Below are 24,577 nucleotides of genomic sequence, written 5' to 3'. Positions count from 1 at the left end.
GGGTGAAGAAGGGCTGTTAAGAAAGCCTCAATTTCCCTGTCACACTCTCACAATTTGCAAATTGCTGTTTCCTGTACAGGAGCTCATTCCACACAGGCACCTTAACAGATCTATAGATTTTGCTACGATCGGTCTCTTTTACATGGACTTTTGAAGTGAAAACACAACACATCCGCTGTACCACACTGCAAATCCCTACACTGGCTCCCCATATCCTCCAGAATCCCATCCAATGCAAGTTACTTACCCTCAATTACAAAGTTCTCAACAACAACACCCCCTTCATAAATTATGGAACTCCCTACCATGCATGATCAGAGACCTCTGCAGCCTTAAAATCCTTAAATGCTCTCAGCTTACCTTACACCGACCTTTACTTCTCACAATGTTACACCTTAAAAAGTGTCAAAATTTCCACTCACTTTTCTTGTCTCAGCTGTGGCCTTTTTTCCACTATTTTGAAAGCTACATTATTATTATTATCATCATTATTTATAAGGCGCCACAAGGTTTCCACAGTGCCGTACACAGTAAAAACAATGGACAGTACAGGGAATAACAGTACAGAACAATAAACGAGTAATACCAAGACTTCAGAGGCTCCAGGCAAAGCAAATATATTAAAGTTGGAGCAGATGAGAAGGTGGAGGAGGGAGGAGGGCCCTGCTCATAAGAACTTACATTCCAAAGGGAGGGCAAACAGACGGCTGGCACAAAGGGAGTCAGAAGAGGTGAGCAAGTGCTCCCTTCTTCAGAGGAGGAGCGAGATTATGAGTGAGCATGGGGAGATGGTTAAGTGGAAGGCTGGTAGGCTTTGAGGAAGAGATGAGTTTTGAGTGCCCGTTTGAAGGAGCACAAGTTAGGGGACAAAATAATCAGGGACTTACCTAACCTTTCGTTTCATGTCTGCATTTATTTTGTCTACCTTGTATGTCCCTGTATTACTTACTCCCTGTTTTTCCCACCAGCACCACAGACCACTAAGGCACTTTGCAAATCAACAATAATAATATTAGACTACAAACAAGAGTTGGGTGACCTGTAGTTTATAACAATGAACAACTTATATAAATGAGACCTGGATAACACCGATCATCTGAATCATTAGTCTGCAAGATTTATATTTTTTACTTTCTGGACCACTACTACAGCAACAATTTGTTTTTGCAGAAATCCTGCTTGACCTCCCCATGTTTGCACCAGTGTTCACCTGCTGAGGTCATGGAAGGTTTGATACTTTACAGGGACATGTAGAAAAAAAAATGCAATAGTTAATAGCTTTCATTGAATTGTGGCCAGTGAAACATCTTTGTCACAGTGCAGAATCTTTACCCCCTGACACTGAATTGTCACAAGGAAAATAGAAATCAATGGTGTCTCCCAATTACCAGCTGGATAGTATTGGTATATAGTATGTATTAAATGACAGGTCAATAATTGCTTCAGGTAATGCAAATGCCCAGCGAGACCCTCAGTCTCCCAGTACAGAGATTTCTCCCAGCAATATTGACGTCTGTAAGGAGAGAGTTGAGTCAACGAGAAACTCCTACCAATACCCCTGAGACTAAAGCTGTGTAACACCAATGTAATTGGGATGCTAGTAGTGGGTGGTTAATTGAATGGTTCTACAAATGATGCTCTGGGGGTATAAAACTTTATATTACATTTAGGCAAAGGGAGAGATTTAAGAGTCCTCCTTTTAATCAATGAAATGGTCAGACTTGAAGGGCCAGATAGCCTTTATAACTTATCAGCATTCTATGCACTTTTTCTTTTCTATAATAGTAATTGAATAACGATGTCTCTGGGGTTGTTCATTAAGACTTGGAGGTATATTTACTAAACTGCGGGTTTGAAAAAGTGGGGATGTTGCCTATAGCAACCAATCAGATTCTAGCTGTCATTTTGTAGAATGTGCTAAATAAATGACAGCTAGAATCTGATTGGTTGCTATAGGCAACATCTCCACTTTTTCAAACCCGCAGCTTAGTAAATCTAGCCCTTGATGTGTTTGCACAGTTTCACTCTATGTTCTTAAATACCTTGTTTATTGTTAGGCTTCTCTAATGTTGTCAATTGTGATGGGAGCTTATTAATAATTTAAGCTACAACATTAAATAAAAAAATCTATATTTCTACATTTAGTCAGCCCTAATCTTTCACTTGTAGGGAATGCTCCAGCTGTTTGCCCTGTCACTACAAAGTCAGTCATTAAATGGGGGACACACTCCTGAGTTGTCAATATTTACCCCAGCATCTCACCACCATAAACTGTGAACTTATAGGAAAACAGATAAAACATTATATGCTATACACAAAACCTTCACAAATGTTCAATTATTAGAACTGAAATTATGCAGCAAGGAAATAAAATCAGGCAAAATATAAAAACAACACTGTTTACTATTACTCTTTCCTTGCTTGCCCTTTAACTAACATTAAAGTAAGGTAAGCTTTATAATAAACATACGAAACAAAAGAAGGGAAGGACTGGAAAATAAAGAATAATGTATAACATTTTTATCACAGCGTTCGTGCAAAGACAGCTAGTGTAACTTGAATACCCATCAACTCCGCTAAAATGATGTACTTCTTTATTTGTACTAGAATTACAAAAATGACAAACTTTTGTGTAAGTCAATACATTATATTGCGTTGAAAGTATTATTACAAACCTAACCTTTTTGACTAAGGTCATATTCCATAGCAAACAGGCTAAAGAACACTTATAAGTACAGTTAAAAGGAATAAAACCAATTCATAAATATGTGATCTCAAAAGTCCCTCTGCACTTTGCTACATGTCACATGTAGAATTAGACCGATTAGGAATTAATTATTAATATTGTTAGTTTTTTTTCTTTCAGATGACGTGAGTCATATAAAGATCTTGGGCTGAAATGTAAACATCACTATTGTATGTACAGACATGTTTATTAGATCAGCACTATTTCTTTTCAATTATATGTCCCATAATTCCTTGTAACAGGCTGTAAAGTTTACAGTCCGTGAACTTCTCCTCCAAAAGGAAATATTACTTTGTGAGGGAACATTTTATCCTTTGGGAATTCAATTTGTATTCTGATTACACATTGTGCTGTACTATGTCACCAATTAATTACCAGTTTCTATTGCATTAAAATCTAGTTTCCAATTCTCCTCATTTCCACTGCTTGTGATGCACCTGCTATTGTGGCTTTTATTCTAGCACTGTGCAGTTAGGAGTAATGCTGGGCAATATTATACTACGGACGCAGAGGAAGTTTCCAGGAGGTGTAGTTTAAAAACTTATAGTGAAGGTGTTTATAGATGCTTTTGATACACATAGATCTTCCCTGTGTTCATTGTCATTGCAGACTTGTGTTTGCTTAAAGGAGCATTCCAACTACTTAACAGTTTTTCCCTCAAAAAATCATTCTCTCCCACGTATAAGGACTCTTGTACTAAGTTTTTTCTTGTTCCCCACCTGGAGGATTCTGAACGTAATCAGGGCTTGCAGAAGTTGTTGAGACACTGATCAATGGATAACTTGTGATATTCTGGGTTGTTTTGACAACCTGCGCGATCCATGCACAACTTAAAACCTGGACGGGTGCACTGACTTGGAGAAAAGGTTGAGTGTGGATTCATGGGGGGGTATAAAACTTGATAACTGTGGGTACCTGAGGAAGGGATTTCTGATATTACGTTTAGGCAAAGAGGGATTTCAGAAAAATGTTGAGTTCATCATCATTTATTTATAAAGTGACACTAATTCCGCAGCGCTGTACAGAGAGCTCACATCAGTACCTGCCCCATTGGTACTCACAGTCTAAATTCCTTAACACAGACACACAGACTAGGATCAATTTTTTTAGCAGTCAATTAACCTACTAGTATGTTTATGGCGTGTGGGAGCAAACCTGGAGCACCTGGAGGAAACCAACACAAACACAGGGACAGCATACAAACTCCTCACAGATAAGGCCATGGTCGGGAATTGAACTCATGACCCCAGTGCTGTCAGGCAGAAGTGCTAACCACTAAGCCACCGTGCTGCCCACCGTGCTGCTTTTAACGAGTGTAATGGTCAAACTTGGAGGGCCAGATAGTCTTTATCAGCTCTCAACATGTAGTTTTTCTTTTCTATATTAGTAATTGAATCCCATAGTTCCAGTATTTCTGGGATTGTTCATTTAGACTTGATGTGTCTGCACAGGTTGCTTTCACTCTGTTCTAAAAGACCTTGTTTATTGTTAGTTTTCTCTAATATTCTCAATTTTGATTCTAATGCTAATAAATAATTCAAGTCACAAAATGAAAAATAATCTCTGATGTTTAGGCATTAATGAATTTAGTCAGCCCTGATCTTTCAATTGTGACGAATGTTCCAGCTGTTTCCCAGTCACTACAGTCAGTAATTAATGTGACACACACTTTTGTAGAGTTTTCAATTTTAACCCCAGTATCTCAGCACTATGACAGGTGAAGTGCAAAAGAAAACAGCTGTAAAACATAAAATACAATAAACAATACATTAAAAAGTTTTACTTTTTTTTAACCACAGCATTAGTGCATAGACAGCTAATTATATGAAAATTGCAAACATTAATTGATTTCCATGTAAGTCAATACATTATATTTTATTGAATAGCATTATTACAAACGTGACCTTTTTCACTAAGATTATATGTCATAACAAAAAGGCCAAATAATACTTAAAAGCAGAGCTAATAAATATAGAACCCAACAGACTATTCATAAATATGTGATCTCAAGAGCCCCACTGACCACAGGAGCCAGCTCTGAGGGTGCTGAGATAGCCACTAACCATATCTATGCATGACATTATTCAGTAATATGGGGGGAGGTAATATAAGCATCCCCAATTGTTTTAGAAATTTGGCTTATTGACTAAAATGTGTTACATGCAAAACGTGGAAGAAGATTGATAATAAGTCAGATGACATGAGTAGTTTAAGGATTTTTGCAGAAATCTTAAATTCACTAATACATTGTATATGCAAGATTAAAGCACAAGCACTGTAAAATCCAAGATAAGAGTTGACTGGTTACAAACAGAGCTCACATTCGGAGATATGTGAGTTAGTTATGAGAAACTACTAGTGTTTAGATTACCAATTACACAATGCAAGAACACAGAACAAGCTGCACGACCTCAGTCTTCTAGTTTGGGGTGATGGCGTCAGCCAGTGCAGGTCTATGAAATAATGATGTCAGTAGAGGTTGGACTCCCACCAACATAAATATTGCTTTCTTCAGTCCTTGGAACAGACTGAACTTCAGCACTACCAGCAGCATGGACAGCTCCCGCAGCCACCTGATCACTCTGCTGAGCTCCACCTTCCTCCTCCTAGTGTTCAGAGCCAGCTGCGAGGACACAGACTACCTGGAGACCAGATCACTGGACTTCTACTCCCCGATAGATAACAGCATCCACGAGAAGGAGCTGGTATGTACAGACACTTCATGTATCAATCACTGTGCCTGTGTGTATGATGCAGCATGGATAGCCAGCAGAATCTGGCCATTGCATATGTATTGTATAAAACCATCTTCAGACTTTACAGTTTATGTTAAAGATTGTGGGATATTTAAATCTGTGTTTATATGCAAAATATTTATTTTCAATTCACGATAACGTTTCTCACATGTTGGTCAAGCAGCACTGATCACTGAGGAAACATGGTCTATCACCTGTTGCTTGTAACAAAATTCCTGCTGTATGTTTCAGATTGATGCTTTGCAAGAAGTATTACAAAAACTTAAAAGTAAAAGACTTCCATTTTTTGAAAAGAAATATGGTCAAGTGCCCATGGTGAGTGATCTTTTACCCTGTCTTACATCATGTTCTGCTTTCAGCTGCCCCTTTAGCCTAAATTCTATAAACACATCCTTTATTCCATTAATACAGCTACTGTCAGTCTCTTATTCAACTCAATAATACTCTGTGTGTGTGTGTGTGTGTGTGTGTGTGTGTGTGTGTGTGTGTGTGTGTGTGTGTGTGTGTGTATTGTGCACATCTATGTTCAAAGATTGTTTTTAAAATGTTATTAGTTTTTTTCTGTTTTTTACATAGTTGTGTATGTAGTGTAAATTGTGTACTACATTGTACCTGAACTGTTTTACATTTGTTTCATAGTTTTTGTCACTCATTCTAAATGGATTGTTACTGTTAATTGTAACAAAACCGAAGATAGTTTTATATCATTAATTACCTTGAGTTCAGTTAACTGCATGAATGGAACAAGAGATGTAGGGACACCTAATTACTGTGCAAGACACAGTGCACCTTCACATAGTAATGCAAATCAACAAAATGGGTTACAATCATTAATTATCTTATTATATTGCAGCATTATTTACAGCCTACTTTAAAAACATAAAATATAGCCTCAAGTATTTTTGCCACTTTAAATATATAACATCTGGATAATTAAAGCCTGTGGTGAATTTGTATCATATATTATATTTAAAATTATTATACATATTTAAAGCTGCCCAAAAGTCACAGCATCACTTTGGAGGTTACTTACTAAGCATGTGCAAACATGCTATAACAGATCATTACATTTGCTTTTATTGTCTAACTGACTGCTAAGATGTATTGTAAGAAATGTGACACCGTAGTCACAGGGTTGAAAGTCCCAGATCATTTTATTAACTTTATAATCTTAGTTTGAATCCTTCAGACACAGATGAGCTAAAACACCATTTGTATTTCAAACATAAGGCAACAAATTGCAATTATTTGTTATTATAACATGAAAGATGATCACAAAAAAACAATAAATCTTATTGACATTCTGCAGTTTGCTTATAAAATAAATGTGATCTGTTACATTTACTATTAATGCATTCTGTAAGGCTATTTCTTTCCTCTGATGTCAGTCAGTCATAGAGAAACTGATGTGTGTGTTACCTTTGCAGTGTGATGCAGGAGAACAATGCGCTGTCAGGAAAGGAGCCCGGATTGGGAAGCTCTGCGACTGCCCCCGACGAACGTCTTGCAATACATTTCTCCTAAAGTGCTTATGAGTGAGATAGTCTCTTGGACCAAGTCCCATTTCCCTCTGAATTCATGGACTGCTAGAAAGCAGACGTCCTCTATGTGATTTTTACATGACATTTTTTTTTTAATCCTGGTTTGAGTGTGCTAACTTGTAATGCACATTTATATTTTTATTAAATGTGTTGAATTATTTTATATGTTTATAATTTGTACATTATAATCCAGTAAATATCATAGCATGTACATGATGTGTAATAAAGATTTTTTATTATAAACTTGTATTTGACCATAATCCACATAGCTGCAATAAGTGGATTATTTAAATTAGTCAATTGAATTAATTTCCTTGACTGTCAAAAGTAATGTTCACTTTCAAATACTTTTCAGCACCCCTCTCCCTTCCCTTGGCTAGGGATTTGGCCCTGTTAGTGATTAGCAGCTCAGTCTAGAGCAATACTGACCAGCAACCTTGATCCTCTCTCCATGGTCCTAAGGTGGAGAGTGTTCAAAGTGTAGTAAGTGGACACTCATGTACCGCAGCACTATATAAATGTTTTCATTTATCGTATATTTGCCAGGGTCCTTTAGTTTCAATAAGCAAAGAGACACTTATCAAACTGGTGTATAAGTTATATTTATGTCCACAGTGTTAAGTTCCTTTCACCTTTCCCTGTGCTTCAAAACAATAGAAACATTCATTATCACTAAATAGATGGTACTGTTGTCTATCGCTCAGAGAGTCTGTGCAGTGATTCCAAATGAATAAAAAAGAAACCTTTAATATTTTACTTTTATAACCCTGGTTACGGTTCACAATGTTGTAATAAGTACAGCACAACAATTTGTTCTTAAAGCTTGTCACACATACTGCAATATGGCCAGACATATAGATTAATGTAAGTGAAGCTGTAAGTGGAACACTCACTCATCTAAGCATCAAATGGTCTCTTCCAATTTGGCCTCTCGTTTGTGGTTAAAATAAACAGTGATGCTACCGCTCAACACTCAGACTGAGGGGAAGAATTAACCATTGTGTGGGGCCAGTTTCCCTTTAAAACTGATGAACTGTTAGTTTAGTTCTTAAACACAAATGGGCCAATTCAGTTCTCTTTACTATCCCACAGGAGCCTAGAGATTACAGTACCTGAAATATTGCTGATTTTTCCTTGCACCTCATAGAGGTACGAGCAGAATTCAGCGACGTTACGGGTAACGTAAGACCCAGAAGTTTGCGCAGCTGATCATCGTGCAAGGCTCCTATGAAAGTTTGTCCAGAATTGAATTCCTCCCCAAAGAATTTAAACATTCTATCTGTGGATGATCCTGTTTAAATTGTTTTCCAGTATAAAATTGTTAATCCTAGGGGTGCTACAGGCATTACAATTTAAAGCTGGGCAAAAGAGATTTCTCTAGATGTTCTAAGACTTCTTACATATTCTCTCATTAGTATGTCATTTATTGCTCTACTTACAAATGACATGTTAGCAGAGCTATTTAGCAGACCAGACGTAACTAAGATCTTTTATTGCATAAAACATGACTAAATGGTTACGTACAAACCCATATGACAGGCAAGAGGAATTTTGGACCCCGGTACAGCAACTTCATGGGGCCCGCTATAGGTGATTAGCGTGTAAACTAATGCGCCGCCGTGCAGCAGCGCGGTGCCAAAGGGGGTGTGGCCATACCATTGGGGGCGTGGCTGTGTATAATTGGGGGCGTGTCTAGCAGGTGAAAAGCACTAGGCCACCCTCCTACAGATAAATGCATTACTCACACATGCCCCCTCTGCCCAGCAGCTTTGCTCACACATGTCCCCTCTGTCCACATGCTTTAATCACACATAGCTCCCTCTGCCCGCTTGCTTTAATCACACATGCCCCTCTCTGCGAACATGCTTTAATCACACATTCCCCCAGCTCTGGTTACACATGTCCCCTCTCTACCCAGCATCTCTAGTCACACATGTCCCCTCTCTACCCAGCAGCTATAGTCACACATGCCCCCTCTCGGCCCAGCAGCTATAGTCAAACATGTCCCTTCTCTGCCCAGCAGCTTTAAATTAACGCATGCCCCTCTCTGCTCAGCAACTTTAAAAACGCATGCCCCTCTCTGCACAGCAACTTTAGCCACACATGCCCATCTCTGCCCAGCACCTATATTCACTCATGGTCATCTCTGCCCAGCACCTTTAGTCACACATGCTTCTCTCTGCCCAGCACTTATATTCACTCATGCTCCTCTCTGTCCAGCACCTCTAGTCACACGGCGCTCTCTGCCCAGCACCTCTAGTCACACATGCCCCCTCTCTAACACACCTTCTTCTTACCTTATTCTCCAATGCACAGCACACAGGACTGGAATATACTACTCCCGCTCTCCCCTGCACTTGCGGGTGCGTGCATGACATCCGTGAGCAAAAAAAAAAAAAACGTACATTTTTTTTTTAACTATTGTACTCCAGTGTGGCCCCAGGCCCCTCAGGCAGGTCCAGGCCTGGGTAATTTGTACCCCTTCCCCCCCCCCCATCTCGGTGCCCCTGATGACAGACACTATGGTTAGTGTCTAATGCCTTTCTAATGCATGAAACAATCCCATTTGGTATCCATTTGTTTGGCTCTAATGTCCTTTTAAATGAAGATATTCTTTTTGACTGATAATTAGAGAAAAGAACTTTATGAAATTAGGATTAAATGGATTTTGAAAATCTAGTCTACTTATTTAAATAAATCATGATAATTTGTGTGTACACTAAGGGCCTGAGTCATTAATGAGAGTAAAGCAAAAAAAGGGAGTAACTTTGCATCTGGCCAAAACCATGTTGCATTGGAGGGGGAGGTAAATTTAAAATGGGCAGATTTATAGTTGTTATAGTTGGTGTAGGACATGTCCTAGGTCAACTTTAAATTTCAGTGTAAAAATATAACTATCAAGTATTTGTGTGCTAGATGAAAAAAACAGCCAGTATTTAACTTATGTGCAAAATAATAAACTAATTTGCACCCCTTGCATTTTAACATGGCTTGTCAATGAGAACATTTACTCCTTTTTTGTCCCCTTACTTTCCTTAATGACTCAGCCTCTATATGTCCATGTATAAATTCCATTAATGATAAAAAGGACTAGGCCCATTTTGGCTTTTGGGTTTCAAAAAAGGTTTTTATATGTAGCCATCTCTGGTCATGCCTCGATTTGTGGAAAAACCACTTAGGCCCCGAGCGACAGACTAACCCTTGTTTTAGCACATTATTATTTTTTTCTATGAATGAAACCATCATACAAAATTCAATTGTCATTTAACTAATGGTAGAATACCTACAGCAGGAATGGCCTGAGAGGGGCAAACATTGAAATCCAGGTTTGCCTCCAGATTGGTGTCAGTCTCCATTACACACTAACCCTGCAGTTCTCTGTCATTTTCCTCTGTGGAGATCTGGAGACAAGTGTTACATTACTGAAGTAAAAAACGTCCCAGTAATACACCTGGTTTCTAGTAAATTGATGGGCTTCATTTTCATGAATGTTGGTTCAGCCTCCACAATACAGTTGACGGATGCATTTGAACATACACACACACATTCTCTCATACTTCTGTTACTGAAATACTTATTTTAGACGCATCAATATTGGTGCCTATTCCAACAGTTTTCAGATCAGTGATGTTCCTGAGTCTCTACTTTTTGAACTGTGCAGCACGGTGGCTAAGTGGTTAAAACTTCTGCCTTACAGCACTGGGATCATGAGTTCAATTCCCAACCATGGCCTTATCTGTGAGGAGTTTGTATGTTCTCCCCGTATTTGCGTGGGTTTCCTCCGGGTGCTCCGGTTTCCTCCCACACTCCAAAAACAGACTGGTAGGTTAATTGTCTGCTATCATATTGACCCTAGTCTGTGTGTGTGTGTTAGGGAATTTAGACTGTAGCCCCCAATGGGGCAGGGACTGATGTGAGTGAGTTCTCTGTACAGCACTGCGGAATTAGTGGTGCTATATAAATAAATGGTGATGATACACAGGGACATGAATTGCTATGCCATCATCATTCTAAGTAATCCTGACTACTGTTAAAAACTGTTCTCAGTATTAAAACAAAGTCATTATTTGAGAACTATGAAATTTTTAGCTCCATTTCTTCCTAGTCCTCATATTTTTCTATGATCCCTTTTGTTTGTGCGATTAGACCTCTTCTCAGACTTCGATTACCCAATGCAATCCTCTTGTTTGTATTTACAGTGTGTCAGGTGTTATACTTTAGTAAGGAATGCATGCAAATAAATTGAACATAACATTATATATTGCAGAATAGTGAATTTATTGTTAGGCTGTTGGTCATAAAGATACAAAAACATCTGACAATCTACAGACCCCTCTATGCTGAGTCTAATTCCTTACTATAACAGTGGCTTTGTAGACTGTATAGGATAGTAACATTTTTCTTGCCGTATGTGAGCCTCTTCTCCTGCAAAATGCTGCTGTTCTTGTGGCCAAATGTACTGATGATGTGTTAGTATAGAAAAAGCTGCTATTCGAAGACCACTTCACCAGCCTGAGAATAGTCATATCGGCTGCATGGGGAATACATCTGACTTCTCTGTACACAGCACTAGCACCAGTGACAGTTACAGACTTGTACCAAGTACTAGTACTATAACTATCGTTATTTAGAACAGACCGCTGTACAGCGTCCTTCATTCGTGGACCTTGCAGCACATTTAAATTGCCAGCACTGAATGAGTTAAAGCTGCAGCATACAGATTATAATGTGACACACAAACCCCCCCTGCAATGAAATTGAAATAGCCAGGTAATTGATTCACAGACATCTCAATATCCTCCTGCTTTATTGCGGAAATATAGATGACGCAATCTCTACGTGAAATGAGTCTAGAATTTCATAGCAGCATTGACAGCTATATCAGTGCAGCTCCCAGACTGACTATACAGATCAATACAGTGACAGAACGTCAGTACAGTAATAGAGGAATATAAGACAATAGCAATATATTGTAACAAAATATTAGTCGCCAGAGACACCCTATCTGTCCATAGAGATTTCCAGATAAAACGATGCAACATGTAGTGTTTTTACTTGTTGAAGCAATATCAAATAGAACAAATGACCAGATTTGGCCACACACTCAGCAACCCTGCACCCAGAATGAGAGACCAGTGACCGGATCACTGGCCAATGGGGCCACACACCTATGTGGTTAAATTGGATAAAAACCAGGCATTCAGCATCTGGTCCAAGTGATCTGACCACATCAGGTATCACTGGGACCTCTTAGTGCTGAAGTCCCCACATTCAGGTTGATAGTGATCATCTTTTAACAACACTAACCAATGTGCTAGATAATAATCCTATACATGTCATTCGGATCATTATAGCCACCACGGTCATTTTGAGGCCACATATGAGGCAGTATTGGCCTTTTAGAGAATTCCCCCTCAAATATCAAACACGTTTTCTGCTAAAAGAACATTATCCTGGTAAAACAGAAATGAAAGAACAAGCAAACTCAATCCACTCTTATCCATTTTTTCAACTCAATTCCTGAATGCCCGGATCTGTAGATTTTGTTGAACCTCTGTGTGGTGGACAAAATATTCCCTTATCCAGTTGTTGAAAGCTAATGACCCAATTGTAATACTTCATATAGTTATCAGCCAGGTCAATCCCCTCAGAAGATGCCTACTATGAGTCCTGTGTGTGCTGTTTTTTTCCAGCCTCAGTAACTATGTGGTCTAGAAGTCATCCAGCTGCTTAACCTCAGTGCCTAATGGACAGATTTTGGCCAAATAGCCAAATACAATGGGGGACAAATGCTGATCTTGTCTCTTTGCACTCTACAATACTAACAACATGAGTCACCTACACTGGTTTCCACATCAAATTTTTGCCATGCTCTTGGCTCCAATAATCCCCAAAGTCTTATCCTTGTTTTTTTATAAACCAACACAGGAGATGAGTGATAATCTAGAATATGTAGAAGCACACGCAAACAACTGCTTCCTTTTTATGCAGTTTTAATGTCAGGGTGGTAAATTATTTGACACAATACAGATTTCACACCGTTTCTTGAGACCCTAAGCACCAACTCAACAAAACCCAGCCAGATTCCCCAGCATTGGTCTCTCTGACCAATGGGACAAGCAAGGTTTTATACCTTACACTCCTCCCACAGCCCTAGTTTGATGGGCAGGTGACACACCCATCTTCCCTTTAAGAGGAAACGCCCATCAGTGGTTCTGTTTGCCCTGATATACATGCACCCTGTCTGTTTGCTGTGGGGAAGGACATTTCACACTATGTAAGTTAAACCAAACTTTAAACTATTATTTGTCACACATAAGTCTTTATCATTATACTAGGTCGGCGGTTCCCAAACTGTGCGCCGCGGCGCTGTCACTGGGGTGCCGTGGGCCAAGCATTGAAAAAAAGAAAGAACACAGACACTTACCAATCCGCCGGGCGCTGGGACCCAGCAGCCTCCTCTCTCCCGCAGCTGTCACTGAATATCGACGTCAGTGACAGCTGCGGGAGAGAGGAGGCTGCTGGGTCCCGGCGCCCGGCGGATTGGTAAGTGTCTGTGTTCTTTCTTTTTTTCTATGGCTGGCGCGCGGCAGAGGTGTGTAACAGTGGGGCACAACGGGGCAGAGGTGTGTAACAGCGGGGCACATCGGGGCAGAGGTGTGTAACAGCGGGGCACAACGGGGCAGAGGAGTGTAACAGAGGCAGAGGAGTGTAACAGGAGCAGAGGAGTGTGACAGCAGGGCACAACGGGGCAGAGGAGTGTGACAGCTGGGCAGAGGAGTGTGACAGCTGGGCAGAGGAGTTCGACAGCTGGGCACAACGGGGCAGAGGAGTGTGACAGGGGCAGAGGAGTGTGACAGGGGCAGAGGAGTGTGACAGCGGGGCACAACGGGGCAGAGGAGTGCGACAGCTGGGCAGAGGAGTGCGACAGCTGGGCAGAGGAGGGGGACACAGCATGAGAGGGGCAGTGGAGGGGGACACAGTGTAGGAGGGGACAGCGTGAGAGAGGGCAGAGGAGGGGGGACATCGTGAGAGTGGGCAGAGGAGGGGGTACATCGTGAGAGAGGGCAGAGGAGGGGGACAGCGTGACAGAGGGCAGAGGGGGGTAGTGTGAGAGAGGGCAGTGTGTCTGGATGCAGAGGGGACAGAGTGCCTGAGGACAGAGTGTCTGAATGCAGAGGGGGCATTTTTGCATACAACTAAATAAGTATTTCTGTCCTGACCTAAATACTTATTACAATTTTTTGACCCAACTACTTCTAAAACAGGACTGCTCAATAATTATTTTGGAGGGGTGCCTTGAAAAAATTTGGAGACTCTAAGGGTGCCGCGAACTGCAAAAGTTTGGGAACCACTGTACTAGGTGCATTGTTGCTTGTATGTTTTCACTGTATTTTGCCAGCTAAATGCCTTCCTTTGTTACAGTAGGTATTCTGCTGGATTATGTCAAATAAACCACTGAATATTCTGCACTCCCAGCCAGGCTTACTTACTGAAGACTACCAGCCTTTTATATTATACAGCTCTAGCCCTTTAACAGAGATTGCCTCTGAAAATCCCTGTAGTACATAGACGCATCACTATGTACTTTGGGTCCTTCTTTCTAGTTTGGCATCCCTATTATAATTCACCACTACATATGAGTTTAATAAAACCTATTTTATGTGTATTTTGACCAGAACTCAACAGAGAAAATGCAATGCTACATACTGCATATTAATGTTATGTTGAAAAGGATAACTAAAAACTTTGAATTGTACAATAGAACAATATTTACATTAATACTTAAGGCTAAAGTGACTAGTAAACCATTTCTACATGTGCATAAATAATGAAGTGGTTAATATGTGTGATGCTTGGCAGTAACGGCTTTGCGTGCTGTGGCTGGACTAAAGGGCCTTGCTGAACCACAGATTTCTTGGCACTATGTGAGCAAGAACTGGCCAATATCAGCATTCCAATGCCAGGGACACCTGTGAGAAGTGACTGCTGTGAACGGAAGAGAATGACAGGTCACCGGTCATCAGAGAAAGGCTGGTGTTATAAAGCAACTGCGTGGTACTGGTGGGTCCTAATGATTTAGCAGATAAATATATATATACACTCCCCATTATACAAAGTGAGATCTGCCTATGTACAATAGAGACACTTGTAAAAGGTATTTTTTTTTATTACATACACTGGTGAAAATGTGCGGGGGCCAATAAATGATGATGATGATGAGTGCCCACCTTAAACACCCCTATTATAATAAGTGCCAAGCAGCAGATTTGCCATGAGTGTAGCTGAGTAGTTAGAAGTGAATTTAGAAAAGAGGCTTTTTAGTAGGCACAAAAAAAGAAAACCTAGTATCTAATGAAATAAAGAAATGTTATGCTTCAAACCTGTTGCAGGTATGAGAAGCAGAAAAGTAAGAATATGACAACATATATATTTCTTCGTAAATAACTCATTACAGAATCTTCATGTAATTATGAAACAAATGAAGGTTTCTTCATATTCAGCTAAAGAACAGCAGGAGAAAGCTCTAGAGCTTTTCCAGCACACTGCTTAGGCTAGAGGCAGAATGACCCAAGTAAGATTCATCCACGGGTGTGTACTATTAACCCTCTGTCTACTGAGAATGTTCCAAATGTCTTGTACAGGATGTGTCCTTTTTGCATATTATCTGTTTATCACTGGGTAACAACCTTTTTGTTTTAATCATAGTTGCCTACTTTTCCTGGAATTAAGTCCTACCCACATATTTAAAGGTTGTGGTGATGCCATTCAGGTCATCATATGCATTGCCCCTCTCATTTAATGACACGAATGGAGTCATCACATTCTATGAAGTGCATCTTAAATGGAGGCAAGTATAGTTTTAATTTGTGTGCAAATATGTTCAGTAAACTCAATATGCTCACCATTGTCTATTTCATTCCTCTGCTGCAGGTAACCATGTTGGGTATGTGTGTGTTTCTTTAACTGAGCAGGCAAATTGTGCCTGACAGGCTTGTAACATTGCTCTGCAGAAAAGTACTATGTGGGTCAGTAGATTCATATACAGAGGTAAGGACAGTGATGCCAGGGCAAGTCAACAACCTTCAGCAAGTCTGGTTAGGACATGTCCTTAGGATGGGAGGTGGCTTGTCTGAAATAGAATGTGAGGGAACTATTCAACTGTAGTTTTTTTTTTTTTTTTTAAAAAGTTTTATTGAAGGTTTTTCTTTTTTCCAGAACATAGACTGAAAAAAATTCAAAGGAAGTTATATAGCGAGGTTAACAGTGGAGTACACATAGAATTTTTAACTTGTAAGAAACATAATATTAAAGAAAAACAATAAAAATCACATCAAAGTTAACATCACTTTATGATCGGAGACTATGATATGAAACGGGGCAAGGAAGAGTCAAGAAGGGAGGACAGGTTGGAGAGGGGGAAGTATGGTATATTAGTATGGGGAAAATAAGAGGGGTTGGTAGAGGAAGAAAGTGATTAGAATAGAAGGAGTATAAACTCTCTGTCATGACCTGCATCCTGCAACTCCTGTCTACAGGTACTTTGTTGAACCTTTTTATATAATTGTATCCTGCCTGTAGTACCACTGTCCACCAAAGGGGCCACTGTGGTACTTAAACTGCTCTTACCTACCTCGTTTGCTGGAAGCTTAAACACCTACTTCTGGCCTATATAAGCCTGCCTGTCACAAGCAACCTTTGCCAGATCATCTGTTGCATTACCTGTGTTGCTGTTCCTGTTCCATGGCTCCTGTTCTCTGAGCTCCCAGCACATCTATCCGCAGACCATCTCAGCCACTGTGTCTACTCGGGTATCCTGTGGTAATGCTCTGCAGATTATTGCTACCTGTTCTCTGAATCTCCAGCACATCTATCCGCAGATCATCACAGCCACTGTGTCTACTCCAATATCCAGTGGTAATGCCCTGCAGATTATTGCTACCTGTTGTCAGAAGTTCCCAGCGTATGTATCCGCAGATCATCTCAGCCATTGTTTCTACTCCACTATCCTGTGGTAACACCTTGCATATTATTGCTACCTGTTCTACTCATCTCACCACCTCTTCCAGAGGTCTCCAACCCTGCAATCCGCAGGCTACTCATCTCACCACCTCCTCCAGCGGTATCCAACCTGCAACCTGCTGACTACTGCATCTCTCCATCGCTTTACAGCATTTCCTATTCCACTGTTAAGAACTGTGATTATATCACTGCCTTACATCCTGAACCTGTATTCCCTGTGTTTCTAATAAACCACTTTGTTCACCTACCTTCTCTCCGTGGTCTTACCTTGGGAACCCTGACACACTCAAGGCATTTATAAAACGTTCAAATTGAGGTATAGAGAACTCAAGAATCTAAGTAGTTACATCAGGACTGCCAAGTTGATAAAAATTGGTTGGAACTATAATTAATAATACTGGTAATATGTTTCAATTTGTGAATCTGCCAAACATTGTTAATCAAAGTTGTGATGGTCGGACATTCTGTTTGTTTCCAATTCCGGGCAACCAAACACCTGGCTGATGTGATGATGTGGCTTGGAAGTTTCCATATCAGTCTGTGGACTCCAGGAGGTGGACGTGGAAGAAGAAAATAGGATAAATGAAGCGGGATTTGTAGTTGTCTAATTTTACAAATTATGTCTGCTACTGCACGCCAAAAAAGGATAATTGTGGGGCAGCTCCATCAAACGTGGGACAAGGTACCATGTTGGCCACAGCCACACCAGTAAAGGTCTGAAGAGTTTGGATAAATAGCCCTCAGTCTGGAGTGGACTAAATACAGGCAGAATAGTAATTTATACAAATTTTATTTTATGCGGGTGCATATTAATTTAGCTACTAATTATTGGGAAGATTTCCATTCATTAAGATCAAGAGTTTCAGCCATGTCTTCTTCTTCCTTCGCAGCTCATGTGACTCTTTATCAGGTAAGTTATGGTGAATTAAAAGGGAATAGAAGGTGGAGATGACGCCCTCAGAGGAAGATCTGCGCAAGCAAAATGCTTCTAGTGGGGAAGGGCAACTGGGAACGCGTTGATCGATCTGAGTGTGGAATATTTGACGTATTTGCAAGAATTGATAAAAAGCAGAGGGAGGAAGGTTGAGGCGATCACGGAGCCCAGTGAATTCAGGGGAGAAAACCATCGGAACAATGTCAGGGAGGAATTTAAAATTATGCTTTCTCCAATGTGTAAAGGACTTGGAGTTGAGCCCGGGGAAAAAATGATTGTTCCAGAGGGGAAACATTCTCTTTGGATTGTGGATAAGTTTGAAAGTTTGAGTGCAGTATTTCCATACTGACAATGAGAAGCGGAGTGTAGGAAGGAGGCTATGAAGGGAAGATTGGTCTTGGGGATCTAGCCAAAATAATGTGTAAAGTGAAAGCATCTGCAGGAGATCAGCCTTCACGTCCACCCAAAGTCTAGTGTGAGGGGTGGAGCGAGCTAGAACGGCTTGAGTGAGATGGGCCGATAAGTAATAATTCTGTAAAAAGGAGAGGCCCAATCTGCCATCTTTAGAGTGAAAAATAAGCCCATATGTCGAACCCTCCGATATCTTTCAGACCAAATAAATTGGGAGATATTGGATTGAATGTCTTTAAAAACAATAGATGGAACTCGAACCAGAAATAGAGTAGTCTAGGGAGGATATTCATCTTTATAGCTGCGACCCTGCTAACCCAGGAGATGAATTGGGAGTTCCAGGAATGTAGGTCTTGTTTCAAAGATGCCATTAGGGGAAAAAGTTAGCCGCAAATAATTGATCATATTGTTTGGTAAGATTGATACCTAGATAATTAATTTGATGGTGTTGCCAATTAAATTTGAAGGTGTCTTGTAAGTAACGTTGGGTATGAGGAGGGAAATTGAGAGCTAGGGCCTCCGTTTTATGGTGGTTAATCTTATAGTTTGAAAAATTACTATAGTTTTTGATTCCAGACAATAAGGATAGAATAGAGATATGGGGGTTAGTGAGGGTTAGCAGGACATCATCCGCGTAGAGCATGTTTTTGGATGTTCTTGAACCAGAGGAGATACCAGATATGTTTTGATGGTTCCGAATTCTTGCTACCAGGGGCTCCATCAATAAGGCAAAGAGAAGGGGTGAGAGGACAACCCTGTCTTGTGCAGTTACGAATTGTGAAAGGGTCGGAGATGCAGCCATTGGCCAAGACTGAAGGCGTGGGATTAAAATATAACGATGCAATACCATTGATAAAGGGGCTTGAGATACCCGTGTTATGTAGCACTTCACGCATAAAGGGCCAGGAAACGCGATCAAATGCTTTTTCAGCATCAAGGGCCACAACAAGAATGAGTGTTCCGAATTTGTTAGTTGCACATATTACATTTATTGCCTTTCTGGTATTACCTGCCGCTTGACGGTTTGGGTATAACTCTCGCCAATCTATTAGCTAGAATTTTGGCAAATAATTTCAGATCTACGTTTAATAAGGAGATAAGGCGGTAGCTTGTGCATTGATTGGGATCCTTCCCCTCTTTAGGTATAACAATTATGTTGGCTCTGGTGGTGGCTCCGTCGAATTTCCTGCCCAATAGTATAAAGTTAAACAGATCTAATAACATGAGCGATAGAACTGGACAATTTTTTTGTAATATATTTTAGTAAAGCCATCCAGACTTCAACTTTAGTTTTTAACAGAGCTACAGTGAAATGACAGATTAAAACAATGTACATTACCTTCATATTATCATCATCATCACCATTTATTTATATAGCGCCACAGGTTCCGCAGCGCTGTACTTAGAACTCATTCACATCAGTCCCTGCCCCATTGGAGCTTACAGTCTAAATTCCCTAATATACACACACACATATTTGAAAAGTGACCCTTTAAGACTAATTATGTCATAGTTGTAACCCTCCCCCCCATTTCTACATAAGTTGCAGAGATAATTAAAACTTGGGTATCCAGGATAATTAATACAGTAGGATTTCTGCCCTTGCCTAAAGGATGGCACAGTACTTGCACTATTCCCTAGTCAAGTATTCCTAAGAATCACATACATGCGTTTCAGCACCTTGGATAGTTACGTTTTACTAGGGGGGGGGGGGGGGGGAATTGATTTGAAACGTTTATCTTTCAAAAAACGTGTAGCTGGTAAACATAGGAATAATTGATTCATAAATCTATTTTTTTGTGTCCGAGATTTAAAATAATATGCAATTGCATTCTATCATTGAATAAAGGACATTATGTAAATGTGTAGTCCCAGTTTAAGTCCTTTGGACCTCTGAGTTAATATGATAACGCACTGTAATACATCCACAAGATTTACACTGGAGACACTGTAACTTCACAAGCAGCCACAAAGGGGCAGCATTTACCTACATAAACCCTGAGTGACTTCTGTATATCATTCTTTTGTTTTAAAAATCTCAAACTGAAAAAGGGGGTTAAAGGTGCCAAAAACGAAGCTGAAGTTAGCAGATGTAGTAATCTATAATTAAAACATGTAAATACATATATACATATAGATAAATATAAAATACATATATAATGTAGCGTGGAAACCTTTAATCAAGGTTTAAAACAAACTGTATCATTATTGCAACATGAGGCAATTTAATCGACTCTCTGCCCTCTGTATTGTGTGGCATATTCCACCAGCCTCCTGTTAATTTGCAGAGGTGTTGATGTGAATGATATATAGCAGTTCTTGACTAATGTAAGTAAAAATATTGAGGGATGGCTTGTGATAACAGTGGACTTTATATAATGCAATAAATGCAAATAATATCTAGCAGCCAAATTATTTATAAATAAAAATATGGGGTATATTTACTAAACTGCAGGTTTGAAAAAGTGGAGATGTTGCCTATAGCAACCAATTCTATCTGTCATTTTGTAGAATGTACTAAATAAATGATAACTAGAATCTGATTTGTTGCTATAGGCAACATCTCCACTTTTTCCAAACCTGCAGTTTAATAAATATACCCCATGGTGTCAACAACAACCCTAGGTACACAGGTGGTGGGGCGCTTCCCCAAGAAAGTCCATGAAAATCACTCAGAGAATGAGAAGAGTTAAAACCATGACACTCACACATATCCCATTGTCCTAACATACACAATTTACTAATAATCAAAATTAAATAAATATCATATAATTGCTAAATTTATTACAAGAACCATGCAGTTTTTAATCACTCATTAATACAATGCAAAAAAACCAGAAAATTATGTATTGCTTTTAAGTTAGTTAAACTTTAGTTATGAGAATATCATTAGTGTCTCATGTAGTCCAATAGCAGCTGGTGCCCCAAAATTAATTATAGGTGTGATTCAAACTGTTAGAAGCAAACAGGAGCACTGCTGCGTTAGTGGTATAATGATGAAATAGAAATATGTTTCTGGCAGTGATAATGAATGCTGTGATCTAAGTGTGATTCTATTTAATAAAGTGGAATATTTATGTGCATCTCCTAATCCTCACTATTTACTACTCTGATCAATTCCTTATGATTGCCCTATGGGAGGAGAAGCAGATTGGTGAGCACAGTTAACCATTAATGAATTTATTATTTATTTCCTGGTCAAAACTCATTTTATTGTTAATAATAATGGAGTCATTTTGGGGTAACTTTGTGGCGCCGATTCCGTATATGACATCTGTTTTGCTAGATTGGCTCTAATTTTTTAAATAGTTAAAATGCAATGGTCGGGCAGACCATTACATTTTTGTTACAAATTGCAGTGATATTGTCTCAAATTATACAAAAGTAAACACTTGAAATACATAATGTCATTTTATTCAGTATAATAACAGATAAACATAGGAAGCTGATTCTGATAATTACAACTAATGCATAGTGAAACGTTGTTTGTCCGATTTTCTTTTATGTGGGCTATCGGGATAATCACGTCGGAGGCTCCAGTAATACTCTGCCATCATGTGTCTGTCCCATGTGCCTTGATATCTTTACTCAATCACTTTTATATCTTGATGAAACCTCTCCCCTTGTTCTTCATTAAAATCACCAGGATTATCCTGAAATCTGCAAGTGGCTATGGAGAAGGTGTACCTTAATGCTCATATTAGTACCCACATTTTTAAAGTTTGTGAGCATGTTTTGCCACTTCTTCATAACTGTCTGCTTTGTGGATACCCAAGAAGTTCTTGACAACTGAGAAATATCTGCACCAGAAGCTTTAACACCATTCACAAAAGTTTTGAAATTAGAATCCTTGATAAGTTGACAAATTTGAGGGTCATCAAAGATTTCAGCTTTTAGCTTTTCCATGTTTAGTCCAGGGAATGATCTACAAATGTATTTAAAGCAATCGGCATCTTTGTCCAAGGCCTTAACAAATTGTTTCATTTGTCCAGCTTGATATGGAGTGGTGGGAGAATTCATTTTTCCTATCAACTAATGGCTTGTTAATGATGTGCGCTGCACCTACGGTCATGTTTTCTCTTGAAAGCCATGTCACTTTTTCCAATGATCTTGCTTCACCCTACTATCCCACAAGCAGATGATACTATCATCTGATTCTATATTATTCCATTACCAACTGTCAACTGGTCGCTGGTTGGATGACCGATCACTTCTATACAGAGGGAGCATATTCTAGACTGCTCGTGGAGTGAACACCTAGAATATTCGCTTGTCTCACCTCCTAGAATGTTCTGGTAGATTCCCATATTCACGTGTTATGGCAAATTTCCCTATTGAGGCTATGAACTAAAGTCATCATCTCAATAACTAAAGTCAACTTGAAAAAAAATACTTTCATTTTCGAATTCAGCAGTCACAAAATACCATAAATTTGTTCAAAACTCCTTTGCAACTAAAACATTTTTGTTTTGTTGGGCTGTGTAATCACTTTGTATACTGCCACCGTATTACACAGTGCTTTCAAGAGAAAATATTCACTCACATAAGTCCCTGCCCCATTAAAGATTACAGTCTAAATTCTCTAACACACGCACACTCACTAGGGTCCATTTTGAGCCAAATTACCCATCAGTATATTTTTTGGACTATGGGAGAAAACCAGATCACCCAGGGAACCAATACATTACTACGAATTATGAATTTCAACCTTGGACTCAATAGAGGAGTCAGTGGAACAGCAGGTTCAATGCTGGAGTAGAGCGGCTGATATCACATAAGTAACTTGGAGCAGCTGCAGGGAAGTCACAGGAACAGCAGTAGCTCAGAGAGATGGCAGATTATAATAATATAATAATTATAATTAGTCACAAATATTTTTTTCTGATTGGCTCCCTATTTAGATTACTTATTTTTTATTTTGATTTGGACTACAGCAGGAAAGAAGATTCCTTATTTACAAAGCAGTAAACTATTGAGATGGGTGTGTTTGTTATAGAAAATGCTAATTTTACATTGACTGTGAACAAGTAGCATCTCTGGGTTGTCGTGGGGCTTATACATTTGTATGCTTGATGTACACCTGACACAGAAATATTGCAGTGTTTTTAGATGGACATACCTTGAGATACAGTATGTGCACCTCACTAATCACATGTAAGTGTGTGTATTTTGCAAGAGAATTTCTCTTTCCTGCCATTGCAGGACACTTGCAAGCATTGGGGTTTAGTAGGTGGTACAGGAGTATGGCACTTTATACATAACTGCTTTGAACATAGCTCCTCCCCTACTATGCTGCTCTTACTCCAGGAAAGACTCAGTTTTAGGAAAAGAGCATAGCAGTTAGGACATTTTTTGTGGGCTTTTGCCTGTTTTTATTGTTTTGGATTTTTTTTAGAATATTTTTATATTTTAATTTTTTTATCTAGCATCTCAGAGACCCTTAATTTTTACCCTGAAGAGTGACTATCCTGCGTCTGCCATCACTCTGGGTCCCTGCAGGGGGTGTGCAGCCTCTGGGCTCCCCTCACCCCTGATGCCGCCGCAGCTGCTGGGTAACTAGAGTGGTGTTTATGGCATACACTCAGGAGAGTGATGCTGTGAGCGGCCCCTCTCATTCCCCGGACAACAAGCAGCTCCTCAGAGTGGAAGCTATCAGCAGGGGAGAGAATGTCCATGTGACGTTACTACTTTGAACAGTTACTGTCACTAATGGCCAGGAAGAGGAGGAAAGCACCGGAGAGCAGCTAAGCATATTCCATTATATTGCATTATATTAACAGCACTGCATATAAACGTACGCATCTTCCTTAAGGAGGCAGCCATTTCTGGGTGGGAATAGATGAGGGGAGTAACTCCTCCTCAGATGGTTTGGCGGGCTCTCCCTCACGGAGTCCGACATCTTGCCAGTGACAGGACGCGATCACATCAGACTGCAGCCTCTCTTACTGTGCTCTTACTATATTGTTTGGTTACTCACACAGGTTTTACATCTGTTGTTATGCCTCTACCACTTATTACAATGTTACAGGCCCTTGGGCTCAATTCTCCAAGAACCGAGCCCATCCGCACTTCGCCGATCCGAGTTCCGCGCCTAGCCAGCTCGGTACTTTTGTGCGCCCTCGGAAGTGAAAAGGAGGCAAAATGTAATCTTTGCGTCTCCGGATCT

At 39.8% G+C, this 24,577-nt stretch overlaps 1 protein-coding gene across 1 annotated transcript; it reads left to right on the top strand.

The window, feature by feature from the left end:
• The first annotated feature begins 5,279 nt into the window (after positions 1-5,279).
• On the top strand, positions 5,280-7,254 carry CARTPT (CART prepropeptide). Its single transcript, XM_075193137.1, has 3 exons — positions 5,280-5,451; positions 5,734-5,817; positions 6,930-7,254. Exons 1-3 carry the CDS (start codon positions 5,299-5,301, stop codon positions 7,035-7,037), a joined length of 345 nt encoding a protein of 114 aa, XP_075049238.1. The 5' UTR covers positions 5,280-5,298; the 3' UTR covers positions 7,038-7,254.
• Positions 7,255-24,577: the final 17,323 nt, after the last annotated feature.

Source organism: Mixophyes fleayi, chromosome 1 (assembly GCF_038048845.1).
Source record: "Mixophyes fleayi isolate aMixFle1 chromosome 1, aMixFle1.hap1, whole genome shotgun sequence".
NCBI lineage: Eukaryota > Metazoa > Chordata > Amphibia > Anura > Limnodynastidae > Mixophyes > Mixophyes fleayi.
This window is presented reverse-complemented; position numbering and strand designations above follow the sequence as displayed.

Bases quoted from the DNA above. Each gene is read 5' to 3' on its own strand.
- CARTPT (XM_075193137.1), top strand. From the start codon at position 5,299: ATGGACAGCTCCCGCAGCCACCTGATCACTCTGCTGAGCTCCACCTTC. The intron at 5,452-5,733 runs GTATGTACAGAC...TGTATGTTTCAG, and splicing joins GCATCCACGAGAAGGAGCTG to ATTGATGCTTTGCAAGAAGT. The intron at 5,818-6,929 runs GTGAGTGATCTT...TTACCTTTGCAG, and splicing joins AATATGGTCAAGTGCCCATG to TGTGATGCAGGAGAACAATG.